Source organism: Streptopelia decaocto (genome assembly GCF_964273445.1).
Source record: "Streptopelia decaocto genome assembly, chromosome: 1".
Classification (NCBI taxonomy): domain Eukaryota; kingdom Metazoa; phylum Chordata; class Aves; order Columbiformes; family Columbidae; genus Streptopelia; species Streptopelia decaocto.
This window is the reverse complement of record NC_138663.1, coordinates 207,806,880-207,828,460: the sequence shown is the minus strand read 5'-3', so window position 1 is coordinate 207,828,460 and position 21,581 is coordinate 207,806,880. Positions and strand designations below refer to the sequence as shown.

The following is a 21,581-nucleotide window of genomic DNA, read 5'->3' as shown; positions in this document are numbered from 1 at the left end:
TATCAGGGCATTCATCTGCTGAAGACAGTGGGATATCCAGCTTTTGGTGAAGAGCAAAAAGCAAGATCAAGCTCTGCAAAGAAAATTAAAAATGTACTCTGCTGGCTGCCTCACATTATTCAGGAAAAGAAATCAATTGTAAGAGTAATGAAAATGAACAGCAGGATTGCTGTCTCTGAAAGGCCTCGGGACATACAGGGATAAGATAAAAATCACTGAAGCACAGCCTAGGATCTTAGAAATGCCAAAAATGCTTTTGAAACCGGATCGGTTGCAAACATCCTGCCCCGCTTCTGGTGTGGCAGTGCTCCCAAAGGCAGAGGGAAGTCTCGTGGGGAGGCAGCGAGCAAAGATTTGGTTTATTTGGGTGAGTTCCATGCTTCTGCCCCACACCTCCCACAACCTTGGGCACGCAGCTCAGTTGCTCCGTGCCTCAACTTCCTGCAGCGAGAGCATCAGCAATAAGAGCGACACGGATTCTGAAGTCATTTCATCCACATTTCACCCATAATCGTGCTTACAATTCTGATGGAGCCAGTATATGTATTTAAATGGCCAGACAGCCTTGCCCTTTATGTGAAAGCTCTTCCTTTACTGCATCTCCGCCGAACAACTTGTGCAGCAGACACCGAGACACAGCTGTAGGACACGTAATAATACATTTCACAGCAGCAATAAAACAACGGGAGCCATAATTTCTTTGAACTCTGGGGTCAAACTTGTTGTTAGCCAAGTCTGTAAGAACTCGTATAGTAAATTACATACGTCTCTTTACCAGCAGGATCATAAAATAAAACTTTACAATCCTTCCGAAGGTCACGGCTCTGCAACGAGCAGTGAAGACAAAACAATAAATTCACCTCTGAGACCACCATTTCTGTGGCTTCGGCAGCTTTGGTTAGACCTGAGCAAATTAGGACTTTGACAATCTTTATACAACGTCTTTCTTATTTCTCCTTTGGACCCATCTCCCAATTCTCCCTAAGCGTAAGGCAGAGGCTAAAACAACAGTAAAAATGGCTGTTATTGGTTTCAGCAGCCACATTTATCTCTATACACACATTTAATGGAAACAATGACCAAAGTGTTTCTTGGCAAATTAGTCCCCTTCTCCCCAACCAAGAAAAACACATCTATAAGCTATTTCCAAAACAATCAATATTAGCCCCGCAAGCAAAACTGTACGTTACATTTCCCATCAAAGTCTTGGCATTCCCTCAAACAAGTGATGCTTTATAAATTGCAGCTACTACCAAATAAACCGGAGAGAAGAGTGCTGAGCTGGGCACCTTGCTGCTTTTCCCTCAGGTCTGGGGGCTTGAATTCAGGTAATTTAGCTACAAAAATCCCCGCGCTGGCCTGCTGACTTTTAAACATTTGGCCCAGCCATGTATCTTTTCATCTACGCTTGTACAGAAGCTGGTTAAACAGCCCGAGATCCGGACACTGCCATGGTACCAAAACATAAATCATAAAGGGGAGAAGGGCAATCTCTACTAGACTCAGAGCATGGATTTGCTCTCCCGGGGATTTAAAACCAAAAAGACTGACACATGGTGTTAGTTTTGCGGGTATTATTTTTTTAATTAAAAATAGAGTACTTCGGGATACTTTGATCCTGCACATAAAGGTCTTAAGCAAAGGGATTATCTGATATTCTTGAGGTGAAAACAAAGGTTTTCCGCTAAACACTCTTCGGAGAGGCTGGCATTTGGTTATGCAAAGTTTACGGCATTGCTCTTTTATTCCCAGCAGTGCTGCCCTTCCATCGCTCCATCCTAATGTTGCAAAGACACAGACGCAGTAATCGATGACACCGATTCTTTCACCTGAAGCTCAAAGTGAGGACAAACCTGAAACGGGGCAGTGCTGGCCGCTGAGGAACTGAAACTTGAAGAAATAACTTACCGAAAGGATGCTGGCCGAGACCGTGCTGCTCACCTGGGCTGGAGAACCGATGGCTTATTGCACTGAAAACACCCCCAAGGGAGCTACTGCACTGGGTGCTCGGGCTAAGAGGTGATTCCTGCGTGCAAAAAATAACAGTGTTTATTTGAAGAAGTGTCAGAGGGTTTATCTGGCTTTGGCCATAGCCAGAGCGCAGGCTTGAAGCAAAGACGTAGCAAGGAAAACGGCTTAAAACTAAGAAAATCTCATAGTGTTTCCCTCCCTGTCCAAGAGGAACGACCTCCCCTGTCCTCCAGATTAACTTCCCTTTTGTTTTGGGAGAGGAGATTCGAAGGAAATACACGACATTCCACATGGAAATCCCAGGGAAAACACGTCGCATTCCTTGGCAATACCAGCCGACGTTACACACACATCTCGGGAGGCGAACAATGCCAGCCTGGAGGGAAAGAGCGGCTCCCACCCTCGCTGGATGCCCATAAATCAAACTTCTCACAAGAAAACTAATCTCGGTATTAACCCTAAGCAGTATCACCACGCACATGGGGCCCAGCCCCTGCCTTCTCCTCTCTCCCACCGCTAGGAAACATGATCTGGGTGAAGATGTCCCTGCTCACAGCAGGGGTTGGACTGGATGAGCTTTGAAGGTCCCTTCCAACCCAAACTGTTCTATGAAAACAACACACGGTGAAGGCTGTTTCAAAGGCTGGACAACCCTTTCTTCTCCTTTCTGAGTCTGCTCAGTTCTGTTGGGAACAACCCTACTCTCCTCCTGTTTTTTCTGCCAGATTATCAGGGGTAGTTTTTTGGATGAGCTTTCAGACCCAAGGGCAATGCCTCCTTAGCTCAACCCTGCCCATGGGATCTCCAACACACCCAGTACCTTTGAATTGAACAGAAATACATGTAGAAGACTGAGGAGATTGCTTCTCTTGGACACTTAGTTGAAAATGCATGAAGAACCGCTCACAGTGCATCCTTGCTATATACCTTCATATACCTTCTGTGGTGAGCAACAGAACCCGAGAGAATGGCAGGAAGAAGTGCCAGGGGAGGTTCAGGTTGGACATGAGGAAAAGGTTCTTCACCCACAGGGTGCTGGACACTGGAACAGGCTCCCCAGGGAGGTGTCACAGCCCCAACCTGACAGTGTTCAAGAAGAGACTGGACAATGTCCTCAGACACACGGTGTGAACTGTGGGGTTGTCCTGTGCAGGGACAGGAGCTGGACTCAATGATCCTTGTGGGTCCCTTCCAGCTCAGGACATTCTATGGTTCTATATTATACCTACCTATAAATAAATCAGAGAGTCAACCTTTTCCTTCTGTCCTGCAACAACCTCTTACCAACGCAAAGCATGAAGGGTGGATCACACCAGTCCTTGGCCCTTGCAAGTTGTCACCTCCTGTCAGGCCCTGACAACCTGTTTGAAACAGTCCTGCTGTCCTTCCCTGTGACTTGTGACTCATGCCACATCATCCTATGACTTCTTGGCACTTTCCATTGTCTTCTTCTCTACACCTTGTTTGTCACCTGTCACTGTTAAGCCCCACATCCTGCCCATCAGATCTGGCATCTCAACAACCTCCTGTTGATGCCAAAACCAACACAACCAGCCCAGAGCTGCTGCGGGGACCAGAGCAGCGTGGCCAGGAGCTGGTTTTGCCACCCAGCCACTCTGTTTTCAGCAGATGGGCTTCCCAGTTCAAGCACTGTCATTTACAGCAAGTGTGACAGAACCAGGGATGAAGGATCTCAAGGACACCCGCTCATCGCAACATGGGATGGATGGGGCTGTTTGGCAGCTGCATTCTTTCTGCATCTTCCTGCTGAGAAAATTAATTCCAAAACATAAAGGCCAGCAACAACGTTTAAGAAAATGAATTAAAACGAGCTGGTCCAAATGTAGGAAGATAGTCGGGTGTCTGATGTATTATAGGAACTTCTGATGGTTTCAAAGGGAAGGCAGGTGCTCAAACCGTTTTGTGGAACCAGACTTACCAACTCAAGACTCTACTGAGAAATGCAAACCAGAAAATGCACAGTTAACACCTGCCCAACCAAGCAGACGCAGGAGATATCAAAACAATCTCGATGTGCAGGGGATGTCTCAGCGCATGCAACAAACACCCCAAAGTAAGGACCTTGTGGTGATGATGTTTGCATGATGGCAACATGTAAAAGCCCCAACCGTGGACCAAACTGAAACTCGGCAGATGCCACGTGACATAAATATGTATTTTTAGATACTGCAGGTGCAGCATTATACAGTGAGAACTGTGACTGCAATATTACCAGCGCAATGCTATTTGATTACTATTTTTCCATTTCTTTCATCTACTTGGAAAATAATTTTTTCATGGGTGTTCTGCACCCACTTCACATTGTACATGGGGTTCATCAGAATTAAGGCTGTTACCTTTATTAATTTATATATAATGCTTATACTGCAGCCGTCTTGGGGTCCAGAGCAGTAAGGACTACGCAAATGACCTTTTGCTATATTGTGATAATTTGGAAGGGAAGAAGGATGCTGGAAATACTCAGTTTGAGTCCCAAATAAACCACTTGTTTCCAATTGCCTTGGGTATGTTGCTTGATCTGCCCTTAATACAGGAATGAATATTTCTATAGCTGGCAGGGAAGCTGAGAGCATAAACCCATTAGAGACTGCAAGGAGTTCAGATCCTATAGTGATAATTAATTACTTAATACATACGCAATGGTTAGGAGTGCATGTTTGTTGCTTCAAAATACAGACAAAACTGCTTGGTCTGATAAGCACACGAGAGATTTTCTCAATAATAACAATGAAAAAGCAAAACAACAGGAAAAAAACACCGATAAACTGCAAGTTGGCTCTGGAGAGATGAATGAACTCTCTTTGTCTTTCTGCTACGAACATGTGCTCTCCTGGAAACAGAAAACAGAAATCTCCTGCAGAAGTTGTGCAACCAATTTGGGTAAATGGAAAGAGAAACATCTACTCAAGACGCTGAAGGAAACACTGTGATGCTGAGCACTACGGTTTTATAACAGAAGAAGAAACCATACGGAGTTACAAAACAACCCAGTGCACATCTTTATTGATGATTCACAAAATCAAACATCATTCACCTAATTCACTCCAGCAGCTTCAGTGTGATATTTTTCCTTGCCAGGTTCGGCTGATTTTCTTTTCAAGGTAAAGAGTATTTGTTTTCAACTCGGGGTGAGGAGAATCACGCTTTACAGTAGCCATTTCGTAAGAGCGAGTGCATCACAGCCATGACAATACTTCACAATTTTATAACATTTAATCTTCAAAGTACCATGCAGGCATTTAATTAAAGCCTATTAAAGCCTCACAGCAGCCCTGGCTCCCAGTCCATTTTAGGTCACACCTCCTTAATGATATTTCACATAAACCCCCCTCCCAACAACGCTTATTCGGTACTTCCATGGCTTGTACTGGTCTCACGAGAATCTTAACCCTTTAGTTAAGTGGGATTTATTAATACTCCTGAAGTGCATTGAGGACACGAACTGCTATCAAATTAACTGCAAATGTGCTTCCATAATCGCACCAGAACGTATATTATGTCCAATAAGCCAGTATTAAATTTACCAAGAGCTTCACTGATTTAAAAAAGTCTCGATTTCCTACTAAAACACACTGAGTCATACATAATATGGTACATACATACAGTCACACCATCAGTTTGCTCCATGTGCGTCGGCTGCTGAGCTACAGGAGACAGGAGTGAGAAAACCTGGGGAAGGGAATAACGTCTTTGATATTGTCAACTCCCAAGATGTACTGCAGGTAGCGTTCAAACCCCATTCCGAAGCCTCCATGGGGAACTGAGCCAAATTTTCGGAGGTCTAGATACCTGTAATTTAAACAGACAGTTACGTTTGCAGCTGGGTTACGCTGATGTAATTACAGAGAGCTTTTTATCTAGGGTTTTGCTTTCCATCTTAATTACTTCCCTTTGACCCCAACCACCATGGGTTCCTGCCAACACAGCCAGTGTTGGTCAGGGCTGCAACATTGCGGTTCCCCGACCGGCTAAATTGTACTAGCAGAAACCCCAAGTGCAAATGTGTTTAAACCAGCACAGATATGCTTTGCCAACACGCTAAAGCCTGTTTTGTTTAGGAGCAAGAACTCATTTGGGTACAAAGAACAGCTTTACCATCATAGCTCTGCTCATACCGCGGGCTTCTTGGTAAGTTTTAGTGTCTAAAATGCTCCGAGCAGAGGCACAAACTCAGGTTCCTACAGAGATGCAAGATATTTCAAGTGATGGAGATGGAGTCGCCTGCTTGGGTTTGTTCAGCCCTTGCCACGCTGGTGCTGAGATCTGCTCTACAATACATTCTTTCATTTTCTGTCTTCTTCTCACTAGTCTATATAATTTCATTTCCAGCAATTTCTTCAGGTCTTACCATCTGCTGACTTCCTTCAGATGTTTAGTTTTTCTTTTAAGGTAATTAAGACGGCTTTTTGTTACATGTTTCCCCAATCACTCTTACAGACCGATTCATTTATTTCCACAGTAACTCAGCAAAAAAAATCCTGGACGTTTCCTCTTTGAAACAAGATCTGGAATGAGACATTTCATTTTGGAGAACAGCACCTGTTGTGCACGGAAAACTCAGAAAACGTTTGGAAGAAGATATTCCAAATATATGGGTGTCAATAAGATTATGATGTTCTTTCTTTAGAGTCCTCCACTTCCCAGCTGGACTGTAGCTGATGTGACACACAAAAACTATATTTCCAGCTATAAATTGTCACCAACCGTTTTATTTTAATAGGAGTGAAAAACATCTCGGTGGTTCTATTGATTTATAGGGCCACTTCTGAGCTCACCGATGCCACAAAGTTATTTTTCTTTGTATGAGTGCACTAGTAAGGGATCAAGTGACTCCAGATGTATTACATGCTTCTAACCTTCGGGTATGAATATTTTATCACCCCGGTTTAAAAAAAATCACGTGCATTTAAATACAAGTACATATATATGTTTTACTACTTAGGCAGTAGAGTGGTGGGGAAAAAGCACTGTGAAAAGAAATTAAGATTGGATTGATTGTAATAAATGGCTTCACAAATTTTAACTACTGTTAATACACTGCAAGGAAAAACTGTAGTTTATAGTGTGTATATATAACTTATCTATTTATATATATATATTATATATATAGTATAATATATATATTTAAGTGTACCTGCTTTTACATATCACAGAATCACAGAATCGACTGGGTTGGAAAAGACCTCAGAGATCATCCAGTCCAACCCTTGGTCCAACTCCAGTCCATTGACTAGATCATGGCACTAAGTGCCATGTCCAATCTCAGCTTAAAAACCTCCAGGGATGGTGAGTCCAGCACCTCCCTGGGCAGCCATTCCAATGCCTGACCATTCTCTCTGCAAAGAATTGCTTTCTAATCTCCAGCCTATATACATATATATGTATATATATATATATACATATATATGTATATATGGAGTGTTCTTGCTTGGAGTTCCATGTGCTTCAGAATTTTGTTGGTTTGAAGACTATATTTGAGCAGATTGAACCCAAAGTAATGTCCCAACCACCTCTACTTGCAACCCAGAAATCCTCTCCAACAAATTCTACAGCTGCAAGAGATCACCCTGGCAGACTCGGTTTGACAGTACGCCCTTTATACCATGAAATATTATTTATCCTTGCAGTTCATTAACAGTAGTTAAAATTGGGGAAGCCATTTATTATACTCAATCCAATCTTCAAGTGTGGGTTGTTTTGATTTTTTCCCTCTACCCCACTGCCCAGGTAGTAAAACAAGAAGAACAACTTCTTACCTCATCCAAACTAGCACTGGCACATGAAGTGCAGTTACGCCTCCATTAGAAGTTGAACAGCCGGCTAAAGAGTGAGACATTTCTTTTGTGACCCCTGGGACCAACATGTTTCTATCTGTGCTGCTGGGTGTTCGTCTGGCTTGCGAAGGCTCAGTTTTATCCACCCCACACCTTGTGATGAAGATTACAGAATCATAGAATCATTTTGGTTGGAAAAGACCTTTAAGATCAGTGAGTCCAACTGTTAACTCAACTCTAGCACTAACCCATGTCCCTAAGAACCTCATCTACGTGTCTTTTAAATCCGTCCAGGGACAGTGACTCCACCACTGCCCTGGGCAGCCTGTTCCAATGCCCGACAACCCTTTCCTGCAACAAATTGTTCCCAAGATCCAACCTCAACCTTCCCAGGCACAACTTGAGGCCGTTTCCTCTGATCCTCGCACTTGTTCCTGGGGAGCAGAGCCCGACCCCCCTGGCTTCAAGCTCCCTTCAGGCAGTTCAGAGATCAGAAGGTCTCCCCTCAGCTCCTGTTCTCCAGCTGAACCCCCCAGGTCCCTCAGCCGCTCCCATCACACTTGTGCTCCAGCCCCTTCCCCAGCTCTGTTCCCTTCTCTCAACTCGCTCCAGCACCCCGAGGTCTTGCTTAGGATATGAACACATAGGCTGTGAACAGGATCATGGTCTTTGCCTCTATCCACTTCATACACACTGCACTGAGAACCTGAGTTTCTACTAATACACTCAGAACTGCCACTGGGGAGCTTCCAACTTAGCAGCTTTTCACTGGTTTGAAAGGAAAATGATGGGCAGATCTGATGCTGCAGGAGGTGACCTGTGAACAAGAATCATAGAATGGATTGGGTTGGAAGGGACCTTCAAAGCTCCCCCAGTGCCACCCCTGCCATGAGCAGGGACATCTTCACCAGCTCAGGTTGCTCAGAGCCCCGTCCAGCCTGGCCTGGGATGTCTCCAGGGATGGTTCATCCACCACCTCTCTGGCCAACCTGGGCCAGGCTCTCACCACCCTCAGTGTAAAAATTTCTTCCTCATGTCTGGCCTGAATCTCCCCTCTTTTAGTTTAAAACCATCACCCCTTGTCCTGTCACAACAGGTCCTGCTCAAAAGTCTGTCCCCATCTTTCTTATCGGCCCCTTTTAAGTCCAGAAAGGCCACACTAAGGTCTCCCTGGAGTCTTCTCCAGGCTGAACACCCCGACTCTCTCAGCCCGAAAGGAATGACCTGGTTAGTGTGAGGAACATGGGTGCAGCTCATGGCAGATCAACCTGCACCAGCTCAGTGGTTCTGAGTAGAACTGGTAAACCAGCTGGTGACTGGGCCTAGTAATTTAAAGAACAGAGCAAACATTTCTGATGACATCTATGAGCGTATCTCAGCCAGTGCAAAGACAAGTTAGACCAAGCCTAGCATCTTTTCTCGCCTTTTGCTGGCAACAGAGTTTATAAAGTCATTGTAAGGAGATGAAATAACTCACCTTCTTCCAGATGAACAATAATAATAATACACTCTACCCTTGCTTATCCAGGGCTTTGTTCTGCAGATCTCAAAGCACTCTGAGAAGCTATTTTGGCAACAGCAGTGAAACAAAACCCATTAAAGTTAATGGAAAAAGTCCATTGAATTAAACGTGCTAAGGATCAAGCCTGTGAATCCTTTCTGATGACTGTGCTTAAAAGAAGCAAAGGAATTGAGAAATTTTCCATTCTTCCCAGATGAAAGAAAAAGTAGCTGCCTGCAGATGAAGAGAAAATTCCCTCTGGGCTGGAAAATACTCCCTGATGTTTTCCTGCATTCAGTAGTCGCCAGATATTGGATGTTTCTCACCTCAGAAACAGTAATGAACTATTTCTCCCGGTAGCTCATATTTAAGAGGAGAGCTGAGCCTTCCACTGGCAACTGGGGGACTGTGTAACATTATTCCACGGGGGAAATAAGTTTCTGCGACCCCAGTCAGGCCCAGAGTTCATGTTCTGGACCTAGAGGACTAGTAGTTCTTCAGAGATTTGAATCTTACTAAAGTATGTGCTGCAACAACAACCCCCAGCAATGAATTCCAGGAGCTTGTTATGTGCCAAGTTAGAAAAGCATTTCCTTTCATCCTTTTAAAAATCCATATCCTTTTATCATCATCGCGAGCTCCCGTGTTGCACTATGAAGATCAGGGCTCTCTTAGTGACCATTCACAAGCAGGATGTGTTCTTTTCTGTCTCTTTTCAAAATAAATGCAATCTTGATCTTTTATGTAAGCCCCTTGTTATACTGAAGCCTCTGCAGCCAGTCTGAGAAAAAGGCTGAAAGAACAAAGATAGCGCGGCTCATGAAGGTGAATATTCTACTGGGGAAAAAAACAAAAGGAAAAAGATGAGGGTAATGAAAAACTACCAGTGAAATTACGTTTGAAAGATTATTTTGTTGGATATAAGTACACAAAGCATCGCCAGGTTCTGATGCTGAGTAAAACGCTGTTTTGGTGTCAAACAGCTTTGGCTTTTTGGGAATCCATAAAAAAGCATTCAGGGAGGTCAACCTAAAACACTGCCATGGACACAAGTGGGGTTTGGGCATGTTTTGGTTGCCTTTAGCACTGATTTTCTGCTCCCAGAGCAGGAGTAACAGGACCAGGCGCCTGTCAAGGACAGCGATGGGCTCTACCTGTCCTCACTGGCTCTGGAGGACGTTGGAGGATGACATGAATGTCGTCACTGGTCCTGGATTGCAAGTGGCTCCCCAGTGCTGCTAGTCTGTAAGCCCAACTCTTCCTTTCTACCTTGCCACACAAGGACCCTACAGAACACTCTGGCATTCAGACTTCAAAGAAAATAAGAAATCAAAGAGCTCAACACAGCTCAGTCTTCTCCATCTAGAGCAGAAGCAAGGCCAAGACAACAGAAATATCCACTTGCAGACGGCAGATAACATGAATGGAAACATTCAGGGCCAGGCTGGACGGGGCTCTGAGCAACCTGAGCTGGTGAAGATGTCCCTGCTCATGGCAGGGGTGGCACTGGATGAGCTTTGAATGTCCCTTCAACCCAAATTATTCTATGATCCTATGCGCATAACGATAACCAGAGGGAGGAAATGGGTGCCTTACAGGTAGAATCACAGAATTGTTTTGGTTGGAAGAGACTTTTAAGATCATCAAGTCCAACTGTTAACCAAGCACTGTCAAGCCCATCACTAAACCACGTCTCTAAGAACCTCATCTATGTGTCTTTAAACCCCTCCAGGGATGGTGACTCCACCACCGCCCTGGGCAGCCTGTTCCAATGCCTGACTGTCTGAAATGCTGCTCGGGCTGCTGGCAGTGGGGATACGTTCATTACAAAGTACCTGTTTCGTTATCGCTCCTGCTAAGCTGGCACCCGGAGGCTGCAGACAGGATCAGGACCTTTATTTACAAGGTGATACACTCAGTGCTCTTTGGTCATGGAGAAAGTGACTTCCCAGAATAAACTGATCGCCTGACATTCCCACCTCACTTCCACAGAGCTCTGCAAGTCCAGCCCAGATCAGCACCCACAGCACTGAGCCCTTTTCTGTCTACAGTTCAAAGGGAGGAGCGCGAAAATCAAATAACTCTGCAAAATCAAGACAAATCCTTTTGCAACTCATGTTCTGTATAGAAAGAAACCTGCAAAACCAGAGACATGTAGTGAACTGAAGAAGATTCAGAGAATTTTGACAGTGTTTCCTTATCTGCTTCTTTTTGAAAAGCTTTCTAAAATGTAGGAATGGGCAGAGGCACAAGAGTATTTCAGCTCATCAGCTGCCTCTTTGCCCAATGATTCTCCCACAAACAGGGCACTCCTGAAGCTGCCCTAGAAGTTGTCAGCTCCCACAATATCCTCGTGTTTAGTGGGAGAAGAAAACAGGTAGAAACAGAGATATGGCAATAAATAAGGGCTTTCAAAAGGGACCACATCTCGTGGAGCTGCCCATTTCAAAGTCAGCAAATATTATATTTAAAACGGAATGACTCAACTGTTCTTCAGAGAGTTTGCGAGCCAGCTTTGGAGACTCAATTCAATCACTAAATTGGAGGAGATTAATTTCTGTCTCTCCTGCCACTTCCACTGAAAAAAATGGATGCTGGCGAACTACCCACCTGTTTTCTGGCAGGTTCTGGACTGCTGTCCAGAAGCAGCCAGGATTATTCCTATCCTGCACCTTCTTAGGACACCAGACCTTGCTATGGCAGCAGAGAAAACCAGTTTTAATATTTTCTGGGAAGTTACAACATCTGTGATGGAGCGGAGGGAACACAGGAGGAAAGAGACTCCAAAAGGAGATCACGGGGGAAAGAATTTCCAGAATGTGATTGCTACATACCGCATGAGAATGGGTGATGGGCAATGTCTTAACCTGCTCTCCTGAGAGAAACGCGAGGCAGGACTGAGCTGGCTCAGCAGGGCTGGGAGGCTCAGCCACTGGACACTGAAATTCCTCAGGCTGTGATCATCCTTGGTGAGGATGTTTCTTCCCACAGATGCAGTGATAGTGTATTCTGGCCCATAAATGTAAACGATAAATGAAGGCATTTAATTCATCCCATTTGCAAATGGATGATGTAAAGGTCTGCCGTGCACCGGGCTGCTCCTACGTGATTTCATATTGTGGGAAGAAGAGCATGAAGAATCCTACACTTTGCAGTTTTTCAAGGCAGCCTCCCTAATGATCATTCCAAATGCTGCAGACTGTTTGAATCTACCCTTCTAAATTTAAAACCCTCAGCACTATCACCTCTCAGTAGCTGTGACAAAGTACATACCAAGAAACACTTGTCAAGGGGAACATTAAGAACCTTCTGTCGTTCTAATAGGCTAAACTGCTAATTCAAAGGTTGTTGTGTCTCCTTAGCAGGACAGTTTTAATTGCTTCAGCAGCTTTGTTAGGGGAAGATTTTTCGACCCAATTGCCCCATCAATTGCAAAGGGAGTTATTCACAGAGCTGTTAAAGGTCACAAATTGCTTGTGGTTCTGTTTACCTCGTGCAATGGTGGCCAGAATCTATTCAACGTGGAACACAGCTTAATGATTTAATATCAAAAATAACGGATGGGTTGTAAATTAATCCACTTAATGCAGTCCTGAAAGGAAAGACCTGTGCTGTGAGTGGACAAATCGGGAAGATAAACTAAGTAGTAGCATTAGATTAAACTTTGTTTAAATGAACTGGCTGTTCCATTTAGACTGGCAGCAACTGCAGGGCAACCAGGCCAAGAAACGTGCTCCCAAGAACAGGATCAAAACAATGAAACAGTTGATTGAAGAGTCTCAAAAGAAGAAAATAGCTTGCAGAGCAAGATAGTGTCTTACCATTGGTAGGTATCTGCGAGTCCCAATCTGTAGAACAAAAAGAAAACCCCTTGTAAGTAAAGGAACAGAGGAGACGCACACAAGCAGCACTTGCCTGGAAGAGAACGCTACAAGAGAAGGGAGGGTCTGATAACTAAAATCAGTTCAAAAAGGAAAGGCAGGAAATTAGGGGAAGACACAATCAGTGGCTGTCAGTTCTGGTAAGCAGCAGATAATCTTGAACAGATTCCCAACATGATGCTTAAGATGTAAAGTTTGTTTTGTCAGTGTTCAGGGTTGACCCCAGCTTCATGCAAAGACTTGTGCATATTCTTAACTTCAAGCATCATCAGTAAACTGCTTGTGAATGTCTGGAGAGCACAGGCCTGAATATTAAATTTACAACCAACCTCATTTATGAGTGAGTCAAAACCTCTTCATGTGTGGCTATGTGGTTCCCTATCCACAGCGTGTAAAACCACTGAACCCCCATGGCTTCATTAATGTGTGTCGACTTCCGTGAAACTAATAACCAAAATATATCCTTTTCTAACCAGCATCAGCGCATCCTCTCCTCTTTTCCTGCCCTAGCAGAGTCAGAGCAAAATTGCCGGGTTTTCTTTCTCTGAAAACAAAGAGAAAACTGTAGGCAAAGACAGACCACTTCTCTCATCTTCAGTGCGTCGCAGCTGTCCCGGACGGGGACGTGAGCAGCTATTGAATGAAATGCGTACCAGGAGACAAGAATCACGTTCTTTATCTCTTAGTTATGCTGAGACCACAGGAAGAAGAATTTAAAAGCCTTAACAAAGTATTTTGGCTCCGTTTGGGTTCAAGCTCCACATGGACCCTTCTCCACCCCACACCTCGAGGGCTGTGGGCTCCAGATCTTACTGGCAAAAATTTCAAGTGATAAAGTGCAGCAGGCAACAGCGTATTTTGCTTTGGCTGAAACATTTGGAGAGTTTGCAGGGGAAGTAGCAGGAAGCACAGGGAATAATATCATCCTACAGCAAAAAATTGAGAACCAGTGTTCTGGGGGTTTAAATTGCCCTGTGCCTTTTGGATTCATTATGTCGAAATAGATTTTTCTCTTCTCCAGTGACCAGATATATCTCTGTGAGCACGTAGCTGATTTAAGCAACAAATTCATTCCCAACGTGCAAATGGTGTTACTCTGGGATTAATCCTCCTCCAAAATTGCTTTGCACAAGTGTATGAATGGCACAAATGGACCCATGTGAGTTACAAAAAGTTCTCTTGAACAATCAGACAGGATCCAGGGACCAATTGTCTGTGGAGAATTACCCCATCTATAACGTCAATTATTGTTAACTAAACAGCAGCTTTCATATTCTGACACTGAATTTAGCCTAAAATTACTCAAAGTCACACAATCCAGAACAAAGCAGCAGGGAAAGAGCCCATACAGGTCCCAGGCACTTCCAATGATGCTTCCCATCAAACTGTTAGCAAAGAACCACGTTCTCTGAAATGATGCCACTGAGGCCAGTGGCATCACCACTAGCGAAGCTTCCGACCCAAACTGCAGTTCCTCAGTTACACAATGTGATGACAAATACATCTGAGCTCTGTCTACGTGACAACTTCCACCTTTGCAATCCACTCTTAGCCACAAAAGCTGCCAAGAAAAGGCTCGAGGGGTGAAGTGTCTCACACCAGATCCAGACAGCCCCAGCATTCTGCTGCCCTGGCCTCCTAGCAGAAAATAAACTCTTCTTCCGTGATGAGCTAAAACAGAGAGACAGTTTGTGTATCATAGAATCATTTCAGTTGGAAGAGACCCACAGGATCATCGACTCCAGCCATAACCTAACTCTAGCACTAAACCATCTCCCTAAGAACCTTGTCTAAATGCCTTTTAAGCCCCTCCAGGGATGGTGACTCCACCACTTCCCTGGGCAGCCTGTTCCAATGCCTGACAACTCTTTCCGGGAAGAATTTTTTCCTAGTATCCAATCTAAACCTCCCCTGGTGCAACTTGAGGCCATTTCCTCTTATTCTATCACTTGCTACTTGGGAGAAGAGACCAACATCCTCCATGCTCCAACCTCCTTTCAGGTAGTTGCAGATAGCGAGGAAGGTCTCCCCTCAGCTCCTGTTCTCCAGGACTAACAGCCCCAGCTCCCTCAGCTTCTCCCATCACACTTGTGCTCCAGGCCCCTCACCAGCTTTGTCACCCCCTCTGCACTCTCTCTAGTGCCTCAGTGTCCTTCTTATGATGAGAGGCCCAAAACTGAATGCAGTATTCAAGGTAGGACCTCACCATTGCCTACTCTACAACAGAAGCACAAGAACTTCTTCACCAGTTCGCAGTCACCTACTCAGATAAATATCTCAAGGACAAAAATATGCTTATTTTGAATACCATCAGTTGCCCACCCACTCCTCTTCCTTGCCAACCCACTAGGAGCTGCTGAAACACCCTCTTGGACAGGCTAGATGGGGTTTTCTGTACCTCTGTAAGCGCGATTCGAGGAAGGGCAGTCGCTCTTCTCTCAGGCTGCCTCCACACAACTCCCCTATTCCTGGTACAAGGAGATCAACAGCTGCAACCTTAAAAGAAAGAAAACTGATTTGAGTCATGCCATATAGCCACACAGTGTGGGGTAGAAGTACAGTGGACGGCGATGGTTGTTTGTAAAAAGCTACTGTAATTCTTACAGAACCCAGAACACTTAGGTAAGTATTTGCATATGCTTGAAAAGTATCTTGTTGACAGGAGAAGGCTGAGAGGGAACTTTACAGTGCTCTGATGCTGTAATTTGTGTTTGCCCTGTCTGCCCCCGTTCCTTGAGCCAGCTCTAGTGGTAACGACACCAATCGGTCAGTGGCACTTGTGCTGGATCCAAGAGTGAGGATCTGTTAGGTTTGGGCTGGTTGCCTTCTCTTGTTTTGTTTTGTAGTGTTACTTCTCTTATCCCACAGCTGAATTGCTGCTAGAATTAAAGCCACAGTGGTATATGGTGGGGTAGTTGCTCTTTTTAGCAGAAGCAATGCTACAGGTTGTCTCAGTTCAATGGGGAATTACACCTTCAAAGTATGAGACTGCTGGAACAGGAGCTTCTTGTGTCCATCTGCTATTTGAGGTTTACATGGATGCTACATATGGATGACAAGAGAATTGCTGACCACTTGGAGTCATGCAATTCTAGGCATTTCACCTGGTAGGGCAGAAGTTTACCAGGAAAAAAAGGAACTATAGCAAACTTAACCTTAAGGGACTTAAGCAAAAACTCAACGTTACCCAACTCCTGAATCTTCCTTCTCCTGTTGTTCCTGCTTTGGGGATGTCATAGAATGGCTTGGGTTGGAAGGGACCTTCAAAGCTCATCCAGTGCCACCCCTGCCATGAGCAGGGACATTTTCACCAGCTCAGGTTGCTCAGAGCCCCGTCCAGCCTGGCCTGGGATGCCTCCAGGGATGGTTCATCCACCATCTCTCTGCCCAACTTGGGACAGGCTCTCACCACTCTCATTGTAGAAAATTTATTCCTCATGTTTGGCCTGAATCTCCCCTCTTTTAGTTTAAAACTGTCACCCCTTGTCCTATCACAACAGGCCCTGCTAAACAGTCTGTCCCCATCTTTCTTACAGGTCCCTTTTAAGTACAGAAAGGCCACAATAAGGTGTCCTTAGAGCTTTCTCTTCTCCAGCTGAACACCCCAGCTCTCTCAGCCTGTCCTCCCAGCAGAGCTGTTCCAGCCTCGCATCATTTCTGGGGCTCCTCTGGCCCCTCTCCAGCAGGTCCATGTGTGTCCTGTGCTGAGGACCCAGAGCTGGACCAGCACTGCAGGGGGGTCTCACCAGAGCAGAGCAGAGGGGCAGAATCTACAACAGGAAAAAGACTGAACAGGATGATCTGATGGTCATATCTTATCTTGGACTTCTTGAGTGTAGGCCCAGCAGAAGACTGTCCTCATCTGTCTGTCTGTTAGTAGGCTAAGACATGCTTAGCCAAAAAAGCAGTGGAAGTGTGACCCATGGACTCACCGTGCGTTGAGGTCCATCTTCATTGTCCCGCATGTAGAAAGGTTTGAGGTCGTATGGGTAGTTAATCACGAACAAGGGAACCTCCCCACAGTGCTTCACCAGATATTTCTCATGTTCCGTTTGTAGGTCACAGCCCCACTGTAAAGACAACAAAAGGGACCTGGGATCCTGCTTTGGTGCATCTTGCCTGCGGCAAGAGACACAGCAAAATCTGTGTGTAGGAGAGACGTGCGGCTTTGAATGACACAAAATCAAGCACAGCAACTCCTCACACAGGCCGTCGGGAAAATTTGCTAAACAGACAGAGTTTCATGAGCTTTAAGGCAGAGCAAAGCAATGAAAATAACACAGTGTAACTTCCACAAAACAGGGTCAGATCGTCCCTGCATCAAGCCCAAGCATCTGGTATCAAATTGGAAAAAAAAGCCAAACAAACAAACTCCCAAAACCCACACTCCACATAGCTTAAGGGAAATGGGCACCTATCCAAATTCAGCTTAATCAACCCAGAAGCCAGCCTTATTTCAGAATTACTGTTGGTATATATAAAGTAGCTTTGCTGGGTGGACTGCTCTTTTCCCTGCTGCGTCCTGTTACATGCTACATTAATTCTCACTTAGGAAAACCCAGTATCCTATCAACCCACTCTTTGTTATCAGAAACCTTGGACATTTGCAATGCCCTTCACTTCTCCTTTCTTCCAGTGACATTATAAATTATGTGGCTTTTGACTGGAGACCTCCAGCCGACTACACAATGTGCAAAGATTATTGGGGGAGCAGAAGGAGAAGCGGAGAACTGATATTCTGCGGACTCTCCTCAGCTGAAAATATCCTGAGTTTGCTGTCTCAGATCAAGGCAGCACAGATACAGGATTTGAGATTCTACACCCACTTGTACACAGAAACAAGACAGTCACCCAACCGGCTACAAAGGTGGCTTCAGCCAGAGGGTTATTTTCCTCAAAGCATTAAAACGAGGGAAACATTAATGAGTATACACACGAGCACCACCACAAATGCTCTCCCTACTGGTCTGCGTGTTTGAAAGTGTTAGAAAGACCAGCATATGATTCTCTTTCCCAGGGAACACCTGTGCTTTGGAAAGACCAGGGATTCCCTTCACCTATGTCTAGGTTACATGGTATTTTGAAATGGTTTTGGCTTATCGGTCCTTGTCAAACTTTTGGTTTATATTATATTTATTTATATTGCTCCCACTTCAACCCCAAAGGGCAAAAATAAAACCTGGGTTACAATGGAGTAAACATCCCAGGAGGCAGATAACCTGTGGAAAGTGACTCCTTTTGTAGCATCAGAGAGAAATGAGACCTATAAAGTGTGCAAGAACAAGCGCAGGGGAAAAGCCACCAGGCAACTACCTACCTCTGGCTTGAAAGTGAAAGTTTGAGAAGCTTGCTTCAAAATTTCCACTGCTTCATTGTAGGAAATTCTGCAAGAGTTAAAAAAAAAAAAAAGAAGAAAGTCTTTAAGATAACTATGAAAGGAATAACAAGAAAGCTTTCTGGCTAAGCGCTGCACTGGAAAATTAAGGAGGCATTTCCCCACCATCATGCCAACTTGTGCTGTGATGTCAGACTTCCCAGCAATGCGACTTTGGACAGAAACCAAAAACCATTTTATATATGGCAAGAACTCTGTGTTTTCCTGTGCTTCAGCTACACGCATGGCAGGAAGTGCAAAGCTTTGCGTTATTGCAATGATGCATTTCAGTGAGAAGTGAGGTCTGCAGAGAACTGCTTCAGAGAAATTTGGGTAATGTGCCCTCATCAGCACAGGACCAACAACTTAGCTCTACCATTCAGGACAGTGTCAGGCAAAAATAACAGCCCAGAGCGCCAAGGGCTTGTAGCTCAAACAGTTTCATTTTACTTTGCAAAAATCATACCATTTATTTGCAGCAAAGAAGATCTGAGAGCAGATTCTCCACCAACTTCCACCAGTACAAAAGAGCAGCATCATGGCAGAGCAAACAGAAAAAGCGCAGTGAAAGACGCTGCAGGTTTGATAACAGGACATTGAGACTCAATGGAAGATACTTTTCCTGACAAGTTTTCCACACATCAGCCACATGTTGTGACAGAGAGAGGAAAGAATAACCCACTCACAATAATTTAATCCCTCTGTATCGTTGGCTAAATCCGATTATAAACCAAATTACTTAAAAAGCACGAGCTCTTTACACCCAGTTACAAGGTTTCACTAATGCAGGGAAGGCTTCTGGAGGAAATACCTCCGGAAGGAACATATTGCTCCATGTGTTCGGGTTATGTGAGGCCACGGTACGAGAGAGATTTATCACTGGCACAGGTTCAACACATGTAACTGGTATGTGTAAACTGGAAATGCCCCAGATCTGCCAGCAGTTGGTGGAAGGAGACACAAGAGAGAGAGATGGGCTGACTCTTTGTCCTTGCAACTCTGTCCCCTCAGGAATATCAGTGAGGTCCAGAGAAGGCCTGAAATGGGGAGAGAGTGACTTCACTGAGGTGTCCCATGGTGCTTATGCAGGCACAAGGCACAAGGAGGTTCTATCCTGAATGACAGGAATAGTAGAACAGTTTGGGTTGGAAGGGACCTTCAAAGCTCATCCAGTGCCACCCCTGCCATGAGCAGGGACATCTTCACCAGCTCAGGTTGCTCAGAGCCCCGTCCAGCCTGGCCTGGGATGTCTCCAGGGATGGTTCATCCACCACCTCTCTGGCCAGCCTGGGCCAGGGTCTCGCCACCCTGAGGGGCAACAATTTCTTCCTCATGTCTGGCCTTAATCTCCCCTCTTTTAGTTTAAAACCACCACCCCTTGTCCTATTGCAAGAGGCCCTGCTCAAAAGTCCATCCCCACAAAAGACATCAGCCCTGGGCTGAGCAGCCCTACAACGTTCTGTGGGATAAATGGGATAAACAGAGGGCACCACTATTTGAAAAGATGGGGAAGAGTAGGTATTCTTGGGGGCCAAGGAGGGAAACCAAAACCCATCACTCCTTTAGCACACAGACAACTGGGAAAAGGAGTTGCATAAGCAACTGAAAATAGAAAACCAATTGGGATTTTTAAATATCCAAAACCGGTTTGATAAAAGGGAGCCATCGGAGTGGAAGTGTGAAGGAAGGTGGAGCAGCAAAGCCAAAAGCAGGCAGGACAGTGAGGGAAGCACTGCGCAGGACACCCCAAGGGAAAGAGGATCTTGTCCAGGCAAGCAAAAGCCAAAGGCCAGCAGATTGAGCTGCCATGGGAGGGCAACTGGCAAACAGAACACAGGGAACTGCAGTTCATGCTCTTTTGGAGACACGATGCTGACCCAGAAGAAACTGAGTTGAGAAAGAAAAAGAACGTACACAAAACAGGAACCCTTTGCCCAAAAGCCCTCCTCCAGATCATTTTGAAATAAAAGTACTTACGTCACGAATTTGTTCTTCAGCATTTGTTCCAACCTGTCCTTGGTCAAAACAAGAAAAAATGAAAATGTAAAGCTACTCCTAAGGGTTTAGGGGCCCAGAGTAAACTCAGAAAAGCTGCCTCCCTCTAAGTTTTAATTTGTTGCTCTGCATCGTGATCTAAATATGGGTCAAAATCCACTCCTGGCCATTCAGGGCTAAAAGGGTACCCGGTTATTGGAGCTGATGATTCAGAGGCTGCTCAATGATGGCGACACCAGCACTTCTACCACACTTGCTACTGGTTACAGAAAGTTGTGCATCCTCTCTCTGTTGGCCTGAGAAAGCACTTAAATTCAGGACGACTTCTAACTCTTCACAGTTTGTTAACACGGGACAATGCAGTTAAAAATAAATTAAAAAATTAAGCCTCCCTAGAGCCAAAAGCCCTGAAAATGCTTAACAGGATTACAGCTTTTTCTTGTCATATTTATTACCTTCTGGGCAGGAGCTACGTATTTATGAAAAAGCTCAACATCACGAGGACATTTGGAGAGCACAGTGCTTGTCGCTGTCTTGACAAGATCTTCTATAACCTAACAGAGAAAACAGGAGTCCATGAAAAATTAACACTGCTTAGATATCCAGGCGATAAATAAAACACGGTCCACATCAGCCAAAGGGTACGGAAGGAGTTTCTGTCCTTCTGCATGGTCAGACTGCCTAAGAAGGCACCAGTTTGGTAATGTAGCTGAACAGGCCATGAACCGGCATTTCTGCTGCAGGTTTAGGGTTTCAGTGTCTGCTGATGGCCTCAGTACCTTCAGTCAGGTGTCTCCGGTGAAAAAAACACAGCTAAAATATTCAAGCAGCAGCCCTGGTCAGCCACAAACACACAAACTACAATTGTTTGTGGTGACTAGTCTCAGATTAATTATTAGTGAGGTGTTTTTCCTGTAATGAGCGATTCTGGTTTTCTGCTTTGTTGTTAGAAGAGGTAGAACTAAAAGAGAGGAGAATAAATGTGTTCTGTGTAGAGCCAGCCCATCAAACAGATCCCAGCTAGAGACACTCTGTGCATTAAGAGCAAAACAAAGAGAACACGC

General features: G+C 44.9%; 1 protein-coding gene across 2 annotated transcripts in view; it reads right to left on the bottom strand.

Moving 5' to 3' along the window:
• Positions 1–4,979: 4,979 nt before the first annotated feature.
• NARS2 (asparaginyl-tRNA synthetase 2, mitochondrial) overlaps positions 4,980–21,581 on the bottom strand; it is a 59,548-nt gene continuing 42,946 nt past the window's right edge. Inside the window, exons 8-14 of one of the 2 annotated variants that reach the window (XM_082048095.1) lie at positions 20,973–21,071; positions 20,500–20,537; positions 18,466–18,532; positions 17,081–17,218; positions 15,547–15,644; positions 13,089–13,115; positions 4,980–5,781 (exon numbers count right to left, since the gene is read on the bottom strand). In XM_082048095.1, the coding sequence (XP_081904221.1) occupies positions 5,637–5,781; positions 13,089–13,115; positions 15,547–15,644; positions 17,081–17,218; positions 18,466–18,532; positions 20,500–20,537; positions 20,973–21,071 (612 nt within the window). In that variant the 3' untranslated portion in view covers positions 4,980–5,636. Of the gene's footprint in view, positions 5,782–13,088; positions 13,116–15,546; positions 15,645–17,080; positions 17,219–18,465; positions 18,533–20,499; positions 20,545–20,972; positions 21,072–21,581 lie in introns of both variants that reach the window. The other variant, XM_082048094.1, reaches the window with a different exon arrangement.